The 14,578-nt window shown below is 38.4% G+C and overlaps 1 protein-coding gene across 1 annotated transcript in view; it reads right to left on the bottom strand.

The window, feature by feature from the left end:
• Positions 1–475: 475 nt before the first annotated feature.
• Positions 476–14,578, bottom strand: part of clcn6 (chloride channel 6) — a 37,747-nt gene continuing 23,644 nt past the window's right edge. Inside the window, exons 20-23 of the mRNA XM_022670701.2 lie at positions 7,678–7,834; positions 5,291–5,398; positions 4,793–4,918; positions 476–3,089 (exon numbers count right to left, since the gene is read on the bottom strand). Coding sequence (XP_022526422.2) covers positions 3,009–3,089; positions 4,793–4,918; positions 5,291–5,398; positions 7,678–7,834 — 472 coding nt within the window. The 3' untranslated portion in view covers positions 476–3,008. The remainder of the gene's footprint in view (positions 3,090–4,792; positions 4,919–5,290; positions 5,399–7,677; positions 7,835–14,578) is intronic.

The following is a 14,578-nucleotide window of genomic DNA, read 5'->3' as shown; positions in this document are numbered from 1 at the left end:
TTGAATTTATACACCCCATCTCCTGCACCCTGCTCTACCTGGTATGGATGGTTTCTTACAAAACATGGCAGAATATTCCATTATGATGAACCAGAGTGGTAAATAACAGTAAACTGAAACCAAAAACTTCACATTAGGACATGAACCTTTTTACAGAATTTTGCAACAGAGAAGCTTCAGGCAAGTTTCTTTCCATATATTTTTTCTGTAATTGATGCACAGGATCTGCATTTTAGAAAATACTTAAACAGAAGGAAAATCCATTTTGTGACATAGTAAAACATATACATTAAAACAAATACACGTTGTTTAAACAGTAGAACTGTTCACTCTCACATATGCCAAAAAATATAATACTGAAAGATCTGAACCATTTTAAAGCACTTGAAAAATAATACAATAATATTAGTCGCAGCAAGTAATTGAAAAATTATCTCACTGAAATGTCTCACTGAATCTTAAATAAAAACAGAAATACAGACAAAAGGAATGTTATGTTTATGAACATGTGCCCTCATTATTTTAGCATAATTCCAGTACTATGTACACACTGCAGCTTCATCACACAACACTAATGCAAATAATAGCGTGTGGTTAATGTGTTTGAGTACATATTAAGAACAGATTTATACATTTATTGAACATTGTTTATGTCTATGTGTGTTTCTATAGGCGAATCACAGTAGTCTTTAATAACCTGTAGCTACCTTGATGAGAAACACAAACACACCCTGAGAAAGTTAATCTGGGGTTTTCTCCTTTCACGCAAAGTAATATCATATGCTTTCGGGTAAAGTAGAAGCGCTTCAAGGAATTAGCCTACACGTACATAATATGAACAATGCAACTTAAAGGTCTGGCACTACTCCAGTGGGGAACGACTGTCTGTTTAGGCACACTGTTGTTCTCAATCGAAAACCTCAAGACAACCTGCAGTGTGGAGCTTGTTCCCTGAAATATGACAACAGCAGGATTGCAGCTGGTCCCTCGTCAAGCAATCAGGGAGTGCTGTCTTCCACTTCTGCGCTTAATTCTCAAATGGAATTATTCAAGCTTCAATCAACAAATGCCATTACTGAAGTAATGCTGTCTAGAGAAGTCCCGGTCCTGTAGCCACGCTCTGCAAAGTTTGGTTTCAATCCTAATCTAAAAATGCTACCTTAATTATGGCTGGGCAATGGGACAATAAGTCAATTATCATGGTCAAATAGGTTAGAATATATTACAAGTGATTGTCAGTGCTCCTCAAACTGAATGAAAGACTGCATGTATTATAGAGATCATAAATTATAATCATTAATTAATAATTACTCAAATAAAAAAAACATTATACACCCAGAAGGAAAGAAGTGTTGGATTGCAATGGTATTTGGAAAGCAGTTAAAGGTGACCAGGAACAATAGATTATTAAAAATGTAGACCAATATGGGCAATTATTATGAAGCTACACACAGAAGTAGTGTATTCTGTGGTGAGTATTTTTTATTAAAACATGCTTGATGTCTCGGCATTAGGTTGTTCTGTATGGTGTCCTGTGATAATTAATCACATGCGGCTTTAATATACCTTATTTTTTGCTTCATAAGGTGCACCTAAACTTCTTATATATTCCCAAAAAATGTCATTGCAGTTTCCCTTATAATCCGGTGCGTGTTATGAAATTTACCAGACCTCTGTTGAAGTAAAGCATATACAGGAGTTTCAGTTAAGTTCTCTAGAGACTGAAAAAGTATTAGCATTAGCATAACTGTGCTAAGCGTTAGGACTTTCGCTGTTCAGAGGAGAGTTTTATTGGCCTGTAGCCTGCTGCTAACCCCAGCTAGAACTGCTGGAGCAGTATTAGCATTAGTCGCAAACCGCGCTATGCGCTAGCTCTTTCGCTGTTTAGAGGTGAGTATTATCGGCCTGCAGCCGGCTGCTAACCCTGGCTAGCACCGCTGGAGCAGTATTTGCATTAGCTGCTAACCGTGCTGAGTGCTAGCTCTTTTGCTGTTCAGAGGGGAGTATGTCAGCCTGTAGCCTTTGTGTTTACTGTGTTAAAACAAGCTACGTGGGATGAAACGTTAGCTAATAACGCCCTGGCTTACCAGAACACTCAGGGTACTTCAGTGTGGAACTCTCGGCGGCATTAGCCGGTAACCGCAGCTAGCCCTAGCTATTAGTCGCTAATGTTAAGTTAACTAATTTGCATGTTAAATTTCATTCCTGTTGGTCTATACCTTCTGGGTGCAACTATTTTTCTAATGAGTCTATATAAGCTAAAACCTTCAAACCAAACTAAAGTCTGCAGGATGGCAAATCTCCAAAAGCTGAGCTGGACTGGACATTATTGGCCTACAGTTCTGACATATTAACACTATAAATATGATCTAAAATATTGTATTTATACATTATTTTTAGTAAAAGAAAAAAAAACTACACAAACAAAAACAGTTATTTCTAAGCTGCAAGGAATGTTGGAGACATTCTTTCCAAAAATGTCCACTACCAGCTTTCCAGTTCAGTCATTTTTTTTTAACCATGTTTAGTGCAAAAGCATGTTCACATAAATAAATGTACAACCTGAAACCATAGCAAAAACAAAAAAACATACAACAACACAAAATCGATGCCCAAAATAAAAGTGCTACAGTGAGGTTGGTAAAGCAAGGCAAGGTACTCTTCGTCGATGGGAATGTGGCCGGCTTTTTGTCCGAAAGAAGAGTGAGCTCAAGTCCCAGGTTTTAAATTAGTGTGATGTACTTGGAAATGTCTTCATGTATGTGTACATGTATGTACTGCATGTGTGCATAATTTATGCAGATGTGTCAGTCAATTAGTCAATAAGAACAAAGTACCATGCTCTAGAGGTCCAGAAAGTGGCCAGAATGGCTTTAGGGCGAGACCAAGGTGGGTTTCAGGCCCGTCAGTGGTCTAGTATGGGTTCAGGCCAGCCCATGCTTGTCTGGGCCCAACTGTTCTGCAGCAGGGGGAGGGCACTCCGATCCCGGACAGAGTGAGTGCTCGTCTCAGATGGTGATGTAATGCTGCCGGAGCTTGGCCATCAAAAACTCATGGGTCAAATTGTGTCTCGTGATTATTCCCACTATCTGGAAAACAGAACATTCATTATTATGCAGTATTTATTTTTTATGGGCCATTCAAAATTGAGGCTCATTTATACTCCCATGCTTATATGAACATGTCTTTTTCAAAAATGTATCCTCATAATCCCCACATTTTTTATGCATTCTTTACCTTGGCTTGGATGTAACACATCCACTAGAAGGCAGTTCAGAGTCAAAAGTTTCTAGCAATACCCCAGGACCCCCTGAGAAACGGATAGGGCTTTTGGGCAGAGATGTACATGATCCAAAAGTAGTCATTATATGTTAAGAGTTAGTAAATGTCTAATCAGAACATACATGTACAGTGAAATAAATAATTATTTGTTCCCTTGCTAATTTTGCAACATATGAAAAGTCTAATATTTTAAGGGTAGGTTAATTTTAACAGTGAAAGATATAATACAAAAAATAAAATCCAGAAAATCACATTGTATAAATTATATCAATTTATTTGCATTTTGCTGAGAGAAATAAGTATTTGATCCCTCTGGCAAACAAGACTTAATACTTGATGACAAAAACCTTGTTAGCAAACACTGCAGTCAGATGTTTTTTTGTTATTTTGGTCCACCCCTCTTTGTAGATCATTAAGATTTTGAGGCTGTTGCTTAGCAACTCAGAGCTTCCGTTCCCACCATACGTTTTCTATGGGATTATGGTCTGGAGACTGGCTTGGCCACTCCGTGACCTTAATGTGCCTCTTTTTGAGCCACAACTTTGTTGCCTTGGCTGTATGTATTGGGTCATTGTCGTGTTGGAAGACCCAGTCATGAGCCATTTTTAATATGCTCAAGGGGGGAAGGAGGTTGTCACTCAGGATTTTACAATACATGGCTACAACTATTCTTCTACTGATGCGATGCAGTAGTCTTGGGCCCTAAGCAGAAAAACACCCCTTAAACTTAACATTCCCCCTTGCATGCTTGACAGTGGGACGGTGTTCTTTGAGTCATAGTCAGCATTTCTCTTCCTCCAAACACGGCAAGTTGAGTTAATGCCTTGTTGCTATTTGTCTCATCTGACCACAGCACCTTCTGCCAATCACTCTCAAAATCATTCAGGTGTTCATTCAACTTCAGACGGGACTGCACATGTGCCTTCTTGAGCAGGGGGACCTTGCGGGCACCGCATGAGGTTTTAGGCTGATCTCTCTCCTTTCTCATGACAAAGGATACGATAGACCAAGGGTACATGATCAAGAATATGAGGTGAGATTTTGCATGGAGCCCCAGATCGATGAGTCTTACTTATGTTTTTTTTAGCCCATTTCAGCCGTGTACAGGTCAATGATCCTGTCCTTGACATCCTTAGAAAGCTCTTTGGTCTTGCCCATGTTGTAGAGGTTAGAATCTGACTGATTACATGAGTCTGTGGTGAGGAGTCTTTTATAGAGGTGACAATTTAAGCTGTTTTTAATGCAGGTAACGAGTTGATTAGGAGCGTCTTACTGGTCAGCAAGAGCAAGAACTCTTAATGATTGGTAGGGGATCAAATAATTATTTCTTTCTGCACAATGCAAAATTAAATAATTTATAGAATGTTATTTTTTTGGATTTTATTTTTGATATTCCATCTCTCATTGTGATTTTTTTTATTAATCTGGAGTGTGTTTTTAATCAATGAGTGTATGAATTAAAATATTTCTTAATTCAAAAATAACTTTGCAACTGATTTAGGTACCATACCTCTCCTACTGCATTGACCACTGGTAGGTGCCGCAGCCCCATGGTCCTGAACAGGTTAAACACCTGCGAGACGTGCGTGTTTGGTGAGACTGTATATGGACTAGAGTTCATGTATGGAGTCACATCCTGCAGAAACGAAGAAAAAAAGAGCACAAAAAACAATCTGAAACAGGGAAGGAGTGAAAAAAAAAATTAGGCTAAATAATTCTGAGAGTTTAGTGAACAAACTATTCATACAGCAAGTTCCACTTCATATCGAGCGCACTTCACTACTAATTGATGACTAATTAGTTACCAATTAAGCTACTACCATCTAACCAGGGCTTGTTATTACCCTGCCTCATTCCCCTCCTCTTTCTCTTTCTGTCTTTCTCTCATTTTCTCTCAGTAGCAGCAGCAGCAGCAGGGTGAGAACTGCTCTAAGGGTTGCAGTTTATTAATTGAGTGTGAGATGGGAGATCTACTCTGCTGAAGAGGCAGCAGTTGAGGGAGCCTCACCACAATCATGCGTGGGTTGAGTAGAGCTAGGTCCAGGTCATGAATGTCGGGGAAGCGGGGGTAGTCCTCCGTCATTTCTGCGTACGAGAGCCGCGGCTGAGATGCACTCTGAAGGAGAGAGAGACAGAGAGAGAGAGAAAGTTTTCAGGAAGGTTGATGAACAACTGATTCATAAGTTTACAGCCACATTTCTAACAACTGTCAACAACTTGCTCAAAGCAAAACATTACACAACAATTTCAGTTACAAGTTCACTCCTCGGCTATGATGAAATCTCACACACACGCACATCAAATATGCAAAATGTGTGTTCCTTTCTGTTTAAGCACAGCTCAGAGTTATGTAATAGATGACAAATTAAGCCTAGAATTTGTACCTCCAAATGGTGAACTTGATGCTTTATGGTGATGCTAGTCTGGTGATAATGATTTCTCTAGTGATTATTTCCCTGATTGTGATATATTATTATATTTGGTGGAATCAATAATAAGGTAACAAATAAATATAATGAGGGTAAACTGTATAGTGATAGTGATTGCAATGAGCAGGACAAACTACGGTAATTGTGGTTATGATATGGTGAACTCTACGGCAAATTTGCTTGTGATGATATGTTAAACTTTATGGTGATTGTGGTTACAGTGAACCTTTCAAGGACTGTGTTTATAGTAATTATGGTGAACACTATTACGCATGTTTCGGTGAATATGATGAACTATTGCTGATTGGTGATTTGGATGAACTCTATGGTGATTGTGATAGCAATTAACTCTACGGTGACTATTCTTATTTTCTATAACTCAAATCCGCTACAGCTACTGTAATTTAGGGCTTTGATTCTCTGCCCGAACCCGACCAGACCCTAGGCTCGATCCGAAATCGGGCCGGGTTGGGTCGGGGTTCAGAAAATAGTTGGAGACGTAGGCATCTGTTTTTTAATTATACTTTTATTTTATATAAAGCTCTGGTGTGATAATCACAACGTTGCAAAGTAATAAATTATTATTGTTAACGAAACGAACGAAATAACGAAAACTGAAAGTGACAAAACATTTTTGTTAACTGAATCTAATAAAAACGGTAATTAAAAGAAAAAACTTAACTAAATGGCTAACTAACTAACTGTATTGTGTGTTTAAAACTGAAATGAACTAAAATGAACAATAGAATACCCTAATTTTTGTGTTGTTTTCACTCCCACAGTTCGCAAAGCGGGAGTCGGATTCAGCGGGGAGTCAGATTCGGCACAACAGCGGCAGAAAACACTGAGAAACTGCAGAATTATGAATGGGATTACAATATGAGCGCGAGGAGATAAAAGCACGTGTTCTGTAGAGAAACAGGAGATACAGTATGTGAGAACCTTTACCTGTGAGTAGCTCATACACCAGAACACGCAAATCTCTCTCTCTTTCTCTTCCTCTCTCGTTTGAAAACTAGCAAGCACACTCTAAAAACGAATTAAAACTGAATTGTAGGAGAAAAAATAAAAACAAAATTAAATTAAACTATAATGAAAAATGTTATAATCACGTAGCTCTGGGCACACGTGAACTCATGCACTTGTCCGCGGTTGACTTGCAGCACTGTGTGTAGCTGTTCTTAAAAATCATTTTAATTAAATAATAGTTCTATGCTTATATGATACAGTGTTAATTAACATAATTCGCTCATTCAAACAGCCCGAAAACAGCCAGTTTTTGGGGCGGGTCGGGTCGGGCTCTGGCTCGGGCTCATAATGACAGTTTATGGTTCGGGTCGGGCTCGGGCTCTGGCTCATAATGACAGTTTATGGTTCGGGTTGGGTCGGGCTCGGGCAGAACATGCACAGGCTTGGGCTGGGTCGGGTCGGATTTTTTGGGCCCGATCTAACCTCTACTGTAATTACAGTAAATCTAGTAAAATCTATGGTGACTGTGGTTATAGTGAACTTTATAGCGATTGAGATTATACTAAATATAGTGATCTCTGATGACTGTGGTTAGAGCAAATATAAATAAGGCAAAGCTCTTTAAGTATATTAAAGAAGACTTGGGGTGTAGTGAAACAAGATAACGAGTACAAACAGGCTTATAATGCTAGTGATATTGATAGATTGCCCATAAAAAACTGCTATTTTTACACCATTACCAAGTAACTTAACTACCTGTGCACTTCAAAGCTCTCAGGTGTCTTGTTTTAAATGTCAGGGTCCTCAGAATTCTACCATTGAAGTGTGGAGCTACTTTGAGTTTGTTAATGGTGTAAAAATAGTGCTTTCTTTGCATGGGCAATGCTATGCCCCTATTTTCTTTCATTGTAAGCCTGTTGGGAAATTCAGCAAAAAGCACTGATAACTACACCCCAAGTCCCATTTCATATGTAAAAGTGAAAGTCGAAATACTGACCGACTGGTTCTCTGCATAGCACACCCCCCGGATCAGCAGGTTGACCAGCTGAGAGCGCAGGATAAGGCCGTGAAATGTGAGAGGACGGAACCTCTCCTCCATACTCCACTCCTCACTGGGGGACTGGTCCGGATACAGGTTAGGATAGGGTACGTGTCTGTCCCAAAAACAACAAGAAGAGAAACTTTACTGAATGTCCTGAGCTTAGAATCATTGTTATGGTTTTGTATTGTGTTTTAATGTAGTTTTTAACTTGGACATTGATTTTCCATGTGAAATTCAGTAAGTTCTGGTTAGTTGTCTAATAAAAATCCTCATCAAAATTGAGTTTTGTCTCTTTTAACCCTTTGAACCCCAGCCTATTTTGGCGTGTTTTTTCTCTATTTGTGTAAATTCCCCTTTCACTTGCTATAACACAGTTATGTTAGGAGACAGCCACGTTCTAGTATTTTTCTTTATACCAGAAAACATTGAGATGCTCAAAAATGTGATCATTTGAGATGTAAACCCTTCCAGAATTTGTAAATCTTCATAGAATGAATCATGTTTTGAATACAAATTTTACCCAGCGCCTGTTTTTTTTTTTAACTTATTATTTTTAAGTGTACAGACTTCAAATAAATTCACATAAGAGTTTTCTTTTCAGTAATAGTTAGATTAGAGAGTATATTAGTGGAAAATATAGGGATTGTGACGATAGTCCATTACATGGCTTATTACAATGACAATACATTTATTTATCTTGATATTCCCACCTCTGAGTTCTGTTTAAGGGCTGGCAGTGTCTAAGCTGTTTTTCTGGACACTACTGGATTTATTCAAATGATATTTGATTTCATACCTCATATAAATATTTAAGAGGCACTAAAATTAAATATTATTGGCTGAAAAAAAGTTTTTTTTTATTGTTATGTATATGTTTTATTTTTATTTTATTTTATTTTTTCTTAACAAATCAGTGCGAGCAGCGATGTTATGAGATTTACCACAGAAACACATGGATTATGGCGTTTTGAGACAATAAATAGCGTTATAATGAAAGAATATGCATGTAAATATGGAAATATGAAGTTAAGCCTATTTTTAGGTGTATTTCACAACAGATTTCTCCAAAATATTTCGATTCAGTGCAAGGTCAGTTCTATTTTTTGAAACAATAGGGTTCCCTGTTTGTCACAATGTATGAATCATGTTGGTGCATTGACACAATTCTGATTAATTAAGCTGTATAAACAATGCATGATTTTGCAATTTGCTTCCATTGGGTTCTAAGGGTCTAAGATTTTGAGGCTGTTTCATCGCCCCTACATTTAACTCAGTTATCTTTGTTTCCAATTAGCTATAAAACTTATTACACTGTTTTTATCATGTTCTAATGTTCACTTATAATGTGCACTCCTATTTTAGTGCAAACAAAACACAAAACTGTGCTTGAAATTGGGAAATGCAACTTTTAGTCAATCATAATAATGACCCCTTTACTCAAAAGGAACCACTGAACTCCATTCAGCTAGAATAAATGGTGCTTTAACTGGTGGGTGTCAGTGAACTCAGAGAGTCTGGAGGTACTGCTTCTGCTCTTAACAAGTCTCCATAGTCTCTTCAAAGGGACAGCAGCAACTCATTAAAAAAAAAAAGTCTTAAACCAACACCAGAAACAAACAACCCAAGACTTAGCCCGAGGACCAGCATCGACATGGTGACAAAGATTTACCATCCAGTCACTGGCTGGGTTCCCAGAGGGTGTGAGGCTGTATTGCCAATCAGCTGAGACCACAAAACCATTTGTTTACACTCCTTAAAGGAATAGTTCAGCAAAAAAAATGGATCAGCTGCTGTTGTGAAAAGATGCTATCATATGTGGTAAGAATTCACTGAAACTTTTTGTAAAAATGGATAAAACAGTTACATAAATTCAAAATAGACGTGGTTTTGATAAAAATGTCGAAAACAAAAATTCAAAATCTGTGAATGGATGACAAAGTGAATTGCACTGCTTAGTTAAATGTACAATATGATTAGAATAGCACTACTGAAATAAATCTATAACTACAATTAAACTGCTGAGGTAGCTAGCAAGATACACCTGTGACTAGAGCAGCACTGCTGACATAAATTTATCATCAGATTATACATTATCTTTATTATAATTATAAACTATTTTTACATAATTTTTTAGATAATCGTTGACAATAAATTCATGATTAGAATAGCAAATAGAATAGAATTAGTAAATGTATTGCACCTTGTTGGTTTGTTTGCTAAGATACTAAAGGAACATTAAATTACTTCATTAGATTACATCAGATACTAAGGAAACATGCTAAGTCTAAACACTGACAGCTGTTGTCATCAGCAGAGCTTCAGCCAGTATTCAGACATGAATTGTGTGGCCCATATAATTAGCTAATCATTAATTTGTGTGGGATGTAGCCTCCAAATCTGTCCAACACTTTTCCTCCATTTCCACACTCAGAGTTGTCAGGTATAAACAATAGAATGCAAACTGTGTGCTACAGCCATTGTAAACATTTACCGTTAAAAAAGGCAGAGCTGGCTATTTTTCTGCTTAGCAGGTAATCACTGTGCTTCAGTAAGGTTCATTAACAACATCTGGGTAATTTACCACCACCACTAGCATAGTAGAGACAGACAAGTTAATTCAGTAATTCAGTTCAAAATGAGAAACTCATATTATATAGATGTATTACACAGAGTGTAATCTATTTTAAGCGGTTCTTCTTTTATTGATGTTTATGGCTTACAGCTAATGAAACTTAGAATAATATATAAGACTAATTGGTACTTTTGGCAATGTGCCAAGTCTTGCTGGAAAATGAAATCTGCATCTCTATAAAAGTTGTCAGCAGAGGGAAGCATAAAGTGCTGTAAGATTTTCTGGGAAAAATTTGGACTTGATAGAACACAGTGGATCAGCAGCAGATGACATGTCTCTCCAAACCATCACTGATTGTGGAAACTTCACACTAGACCTCAAGACTATTCCTTTAAAAAAACTTTTAAGAAAACCTGCTCATTGGTATTCAGCTAAATGTTTTTTTTTTGTTTTGTTCTGCTTTATTTTTTCATTTCTGTGCATCTCCAGTGTCATAGTGCACTTTGGTCATCGCATAAGTTCACATTTCTGTAACAAGAACCCTAAAAAACTGAATTTTATTTTGCCCCTTCTGAAAGCTTGTTACATTTTAAATCAGTTTCCTGCAGGTGGCAGACATGCATATCAGAACATCAGTACGTGAGGGCAGGGGCGCAGACCCCGGGGGAAGGTGCTATTTAACGAGCCGTAACAAATCGCACATGTGGTAAAGCATTATGCTTGTTCTCTCCCAGACTGTAATACGTTACTTATCAGATTATTACAGTAAATGGGTACAAACTCTTTCATGTCATATGATGCAATTCATTAATTCACTTGCATCTCATTAAAACAGTGACTGGGTGAAATAGTAAAACACCCAGTGCATAAAGTGCAAAAGTGGAATACAAATAGACCTGTCACTATAACTATAAAATTTTTAGAATACATACTATCCCAGAAATAACTGTGATAAAATTACATCATCATTTTAAGAGCAATTTATGCAACACTTATACTGATAGTATAATAGCATAATAGTGTGATTACATCCTTTTAAAGAGCAAATAACTTTTAATAATTAAATGTCATTTTGAGAGATGTATAACTTATTTGGCAATTCATACGGTCAAAAGTTGGTACCATATTTAAATGCATACTTTAAAAAAAAAACATCCATTAGCTTATGGATCTTTACTCTGGTCGACTTCCTCACTGAACGACAGGCTATAATAGTGGTGACATTTGTTCTTATGTAAGCAAACATGTAAGGTTGTGTCTATATATCCTACTATAAGTCAATAATGCAATTATCGTGACAGGCCTACATACAAGCATTATATTTGATCACAGTGCTTTAATATCCTGAATGTGTATAATTCTGTTTATTGGACAGAATTTGTTATTTCATATAATGAAAGTAATATCCCTTTCAACATTTTTTTTGCAGAATTAATCTGCAGTAACCCAATAATTAAAAAAAATACTAATGTTCCATTTCAATCCTCTAACAGATAATTTTGCTGTGTAAATGTCACTCACAATTGACTTGGACAGCACTACACCTTTAGCACTGCTAAATTAAATTCATGATTAAAATTGCACTGCTATCATAAAATAAATATCTTCAAATTCTAGTTTTTTTATTGGTATTTATTTAAAAAGGCAAAATAAAAATACAGCTCTGGAAAAAAATAAGAGGTCACTTAAAAATTATGAGTTTCTTTGATTTTACCAAATTGAAAACCTCTGGAGTATAATTAAGAGGAAGATGGATGACCACAAGCCATCAAACCAAGCTGAACTGCTTGGATTTTTACAGCAGGAGTGGCATAAAGTTATCTAACAGCAGTGTGTAAGACTGGTAGAGGAGAACAAGTTGCCAAGATGCATGAAAACTGTTTAAAAACCAGGGTTATTCCACCACATATTGATTTCTGAACTCTTAAAACTTTGTGAATATGAACTTGTTTTGAAGTGGTCTCTTAATTTTTTCCAGAGCTGTATATTTGGGCTACTTAATGTATTCAATGTTAAATAAACAAAGTGAATTTTTTTTTTTTTAAAGGTTTTGACTTATTTTTACATTTTTTTGCATCTCTAATTGGTACCTAGGGCTTAAGACGTTAAGTGTTAAAACACCTAGATGGCTAGTTGTGGTGCACTGTTTTATTGTGCAAAGGCACCTGCACACACGCAAGACTTATCAGAAGAAAAACCTTCTCTGTGTTTTCACCACAGGTCGACTGATGAAGGTAAATTTTAACTTTTGTATGTCTGAAGACAATTTGTAGAATTTCCAACTGTCCAACTGTTAAGCATGGGGGTGGATGGATGGTTTATATTGTGGCAAGTGACACAGGCAATATTGTACTGGTAGAGGTAAAAATGGATTTAAGTAAATGACAGAAAACATTACATTACATTACATTTGGCAGACGCTTTTGTCCAAAGCGACTTATAATATTGAAGTGCAAATAATAGAAGAGGTTAAGTACAAAAATAATAGAAGTTAAAAATAAAGCATCTATAGATAGGGCCTTAAGGAGGTCAGAGGGAAATAATGGGATAGAGGAGTAGAGAAGAGGAAGAAGGAGATGAGGTTAGAATTAGTTAGTTTGTTAGAGGTGTTAGGAGAGTAAGTGCTCTTTGAAGAGCTCTGTCTTCAGGAGTTTCTTAAAGATAGCGAGAGATTCTCCTGATCTGGTAGTGGAAGGTAGTTTGTTCCACCATTGGGGAACTCTGTATGAGAACAGTCTGGATTGCTTGTGAGTGTTTGGCAAAGCGAGGCGACGTTCATTGGAGGAGCGCAGCGGCCGGGAGGTAGCGTAGGCCTTCAGGAGCGAGTGCAGGTAGGAAGGAGCCTGTACTGTCATCACCTTGTAGGCGATTGTAAGCGCTTTGAATTTGATGCGAGCAGCAACCGGTAGCCAGTGGAGCTCAATGAGCAGCGGAGTGACATGTGCCCGTTTTGGTTGGTTGAAGACCAAATGTGCTGCTGCGTTCTGGATCATCTGTAGTGGTTTTACTACACAGGCCGGGAGGCCAGTTAGTACGGCATTGCAGTAGTCGAGGTGTGAGATTACCACAGCTTTTACCAGGAGTTGGGTGGCCTGTTGCATCAGAAACGGTCGAATTTTTCCGATGTTGTAAAGCGCAAAGCGGCAGGATCGAGCAACTGAGGCCACATGGTGCATGAAGAGAAGCTGGTCATCAACCATGACACCCAGGTTCCTAGCAACCTTTGTCGGTGAGAGAGAGAGAGAGTCGATGGTTATGGCAAAGTTGTGTTGAATAGAAGGTTTTGCTGGTATGACCAGAAGTTCAGTCTTTGAGAGGTTTAGTTGGAGGTGATGTTCCTTCATCCATGCGGATATGTCTGAGAGACACTGTGATATTCGTGCAGAGATTGAGTGATCATCTGGTGAGAACGACAGGTATAGCTGAGTGTCGTCGGCAAAGCAGTGGTAGGAAAAAACATGTGAGCGGATAACCCGACCTAGAGAGGTGGTGTATATTGAGAAGAGGTCCCAGTACCGAACCCTGGGGAACCCCAGTGGGTAACGAGTGGGCTGGGGACAGCCGTCCTTGCCATGACACCCTGAACGAGCGCCCAGTGAGGTACGATCTGAACCATGACAGCGCATTGTCTGAGATCCCCATGTTCGAGAGTGTAGTTAGGAGGAAGTCATGGTTGATTGTGTCGAAAGCAGCCGAGAGGTTCAGCAGAATGAGCACTGAGGACTGTCCTGCAGCTCTTGCAGTTTTTAACGCTTCTGTCACAGACAACAGAGCCATCTCAGTAGAGTGCCCTTTCTTGAAACCAGATTGGTTCTGGTCCAGGAGGTCATTTTGGGTGAGGAAGCCAGAGACTTGATTGAGAGCTGCTCTTTCTAATGTTTTAGAAAGAAAAGGCAGTAGTGAGACCGGTCTGTAGTTATCAACCTGGGCAGGGTTGAGAGAAGGCTTTTTAAGCAGTGGTGTGACCTGTGCTTGTTTAAAAGCAGTCGGGAACACACCAGATGTTAAAGAGGCATTGATCGTGTGAGTAATAGCCGGAATGATTGCAGGTGCAATGGTTTGCAGAAGGTCTGAAGGAATCGGGTCAAGTGGAGGCGTAGTAGGACGGCTACGCGTTAGGAGAGCCAGTGTCTCGTTCTCGGTGAGAGGAGCGAACGAGGAGAAAGCGACGCCTTCGGTAGAGGGATACCGGGCAGCAGAGCATGATGTAGGACTGCTACATGTCGCATCAGTAAACTGTCTGCTGATAGCTGCCACTTTCCCAGTAAAGAATGAGGCAAGAGC

The sequence above is a fragment of the Astyanax mexicanus genome, chromosome 12 (genome assembly GCF_023375975.1).
Source record: "Astyanax mexicanus isolate ESR-SI-001 chromosome 12, AstMex3_surface, whole genome shotgun sequence".
Lineage (NCBI taxonomy): Eukaryota > Metazoa > Chordata > Actinopteri > Characiformes > Acestrorhamphidae > Astyanax > Astyanax mexicanus.
Note: the sequence above shows the minus strand (reverse complement) of the source record. Positions and strands in the feature narration are given on the sequence as shown.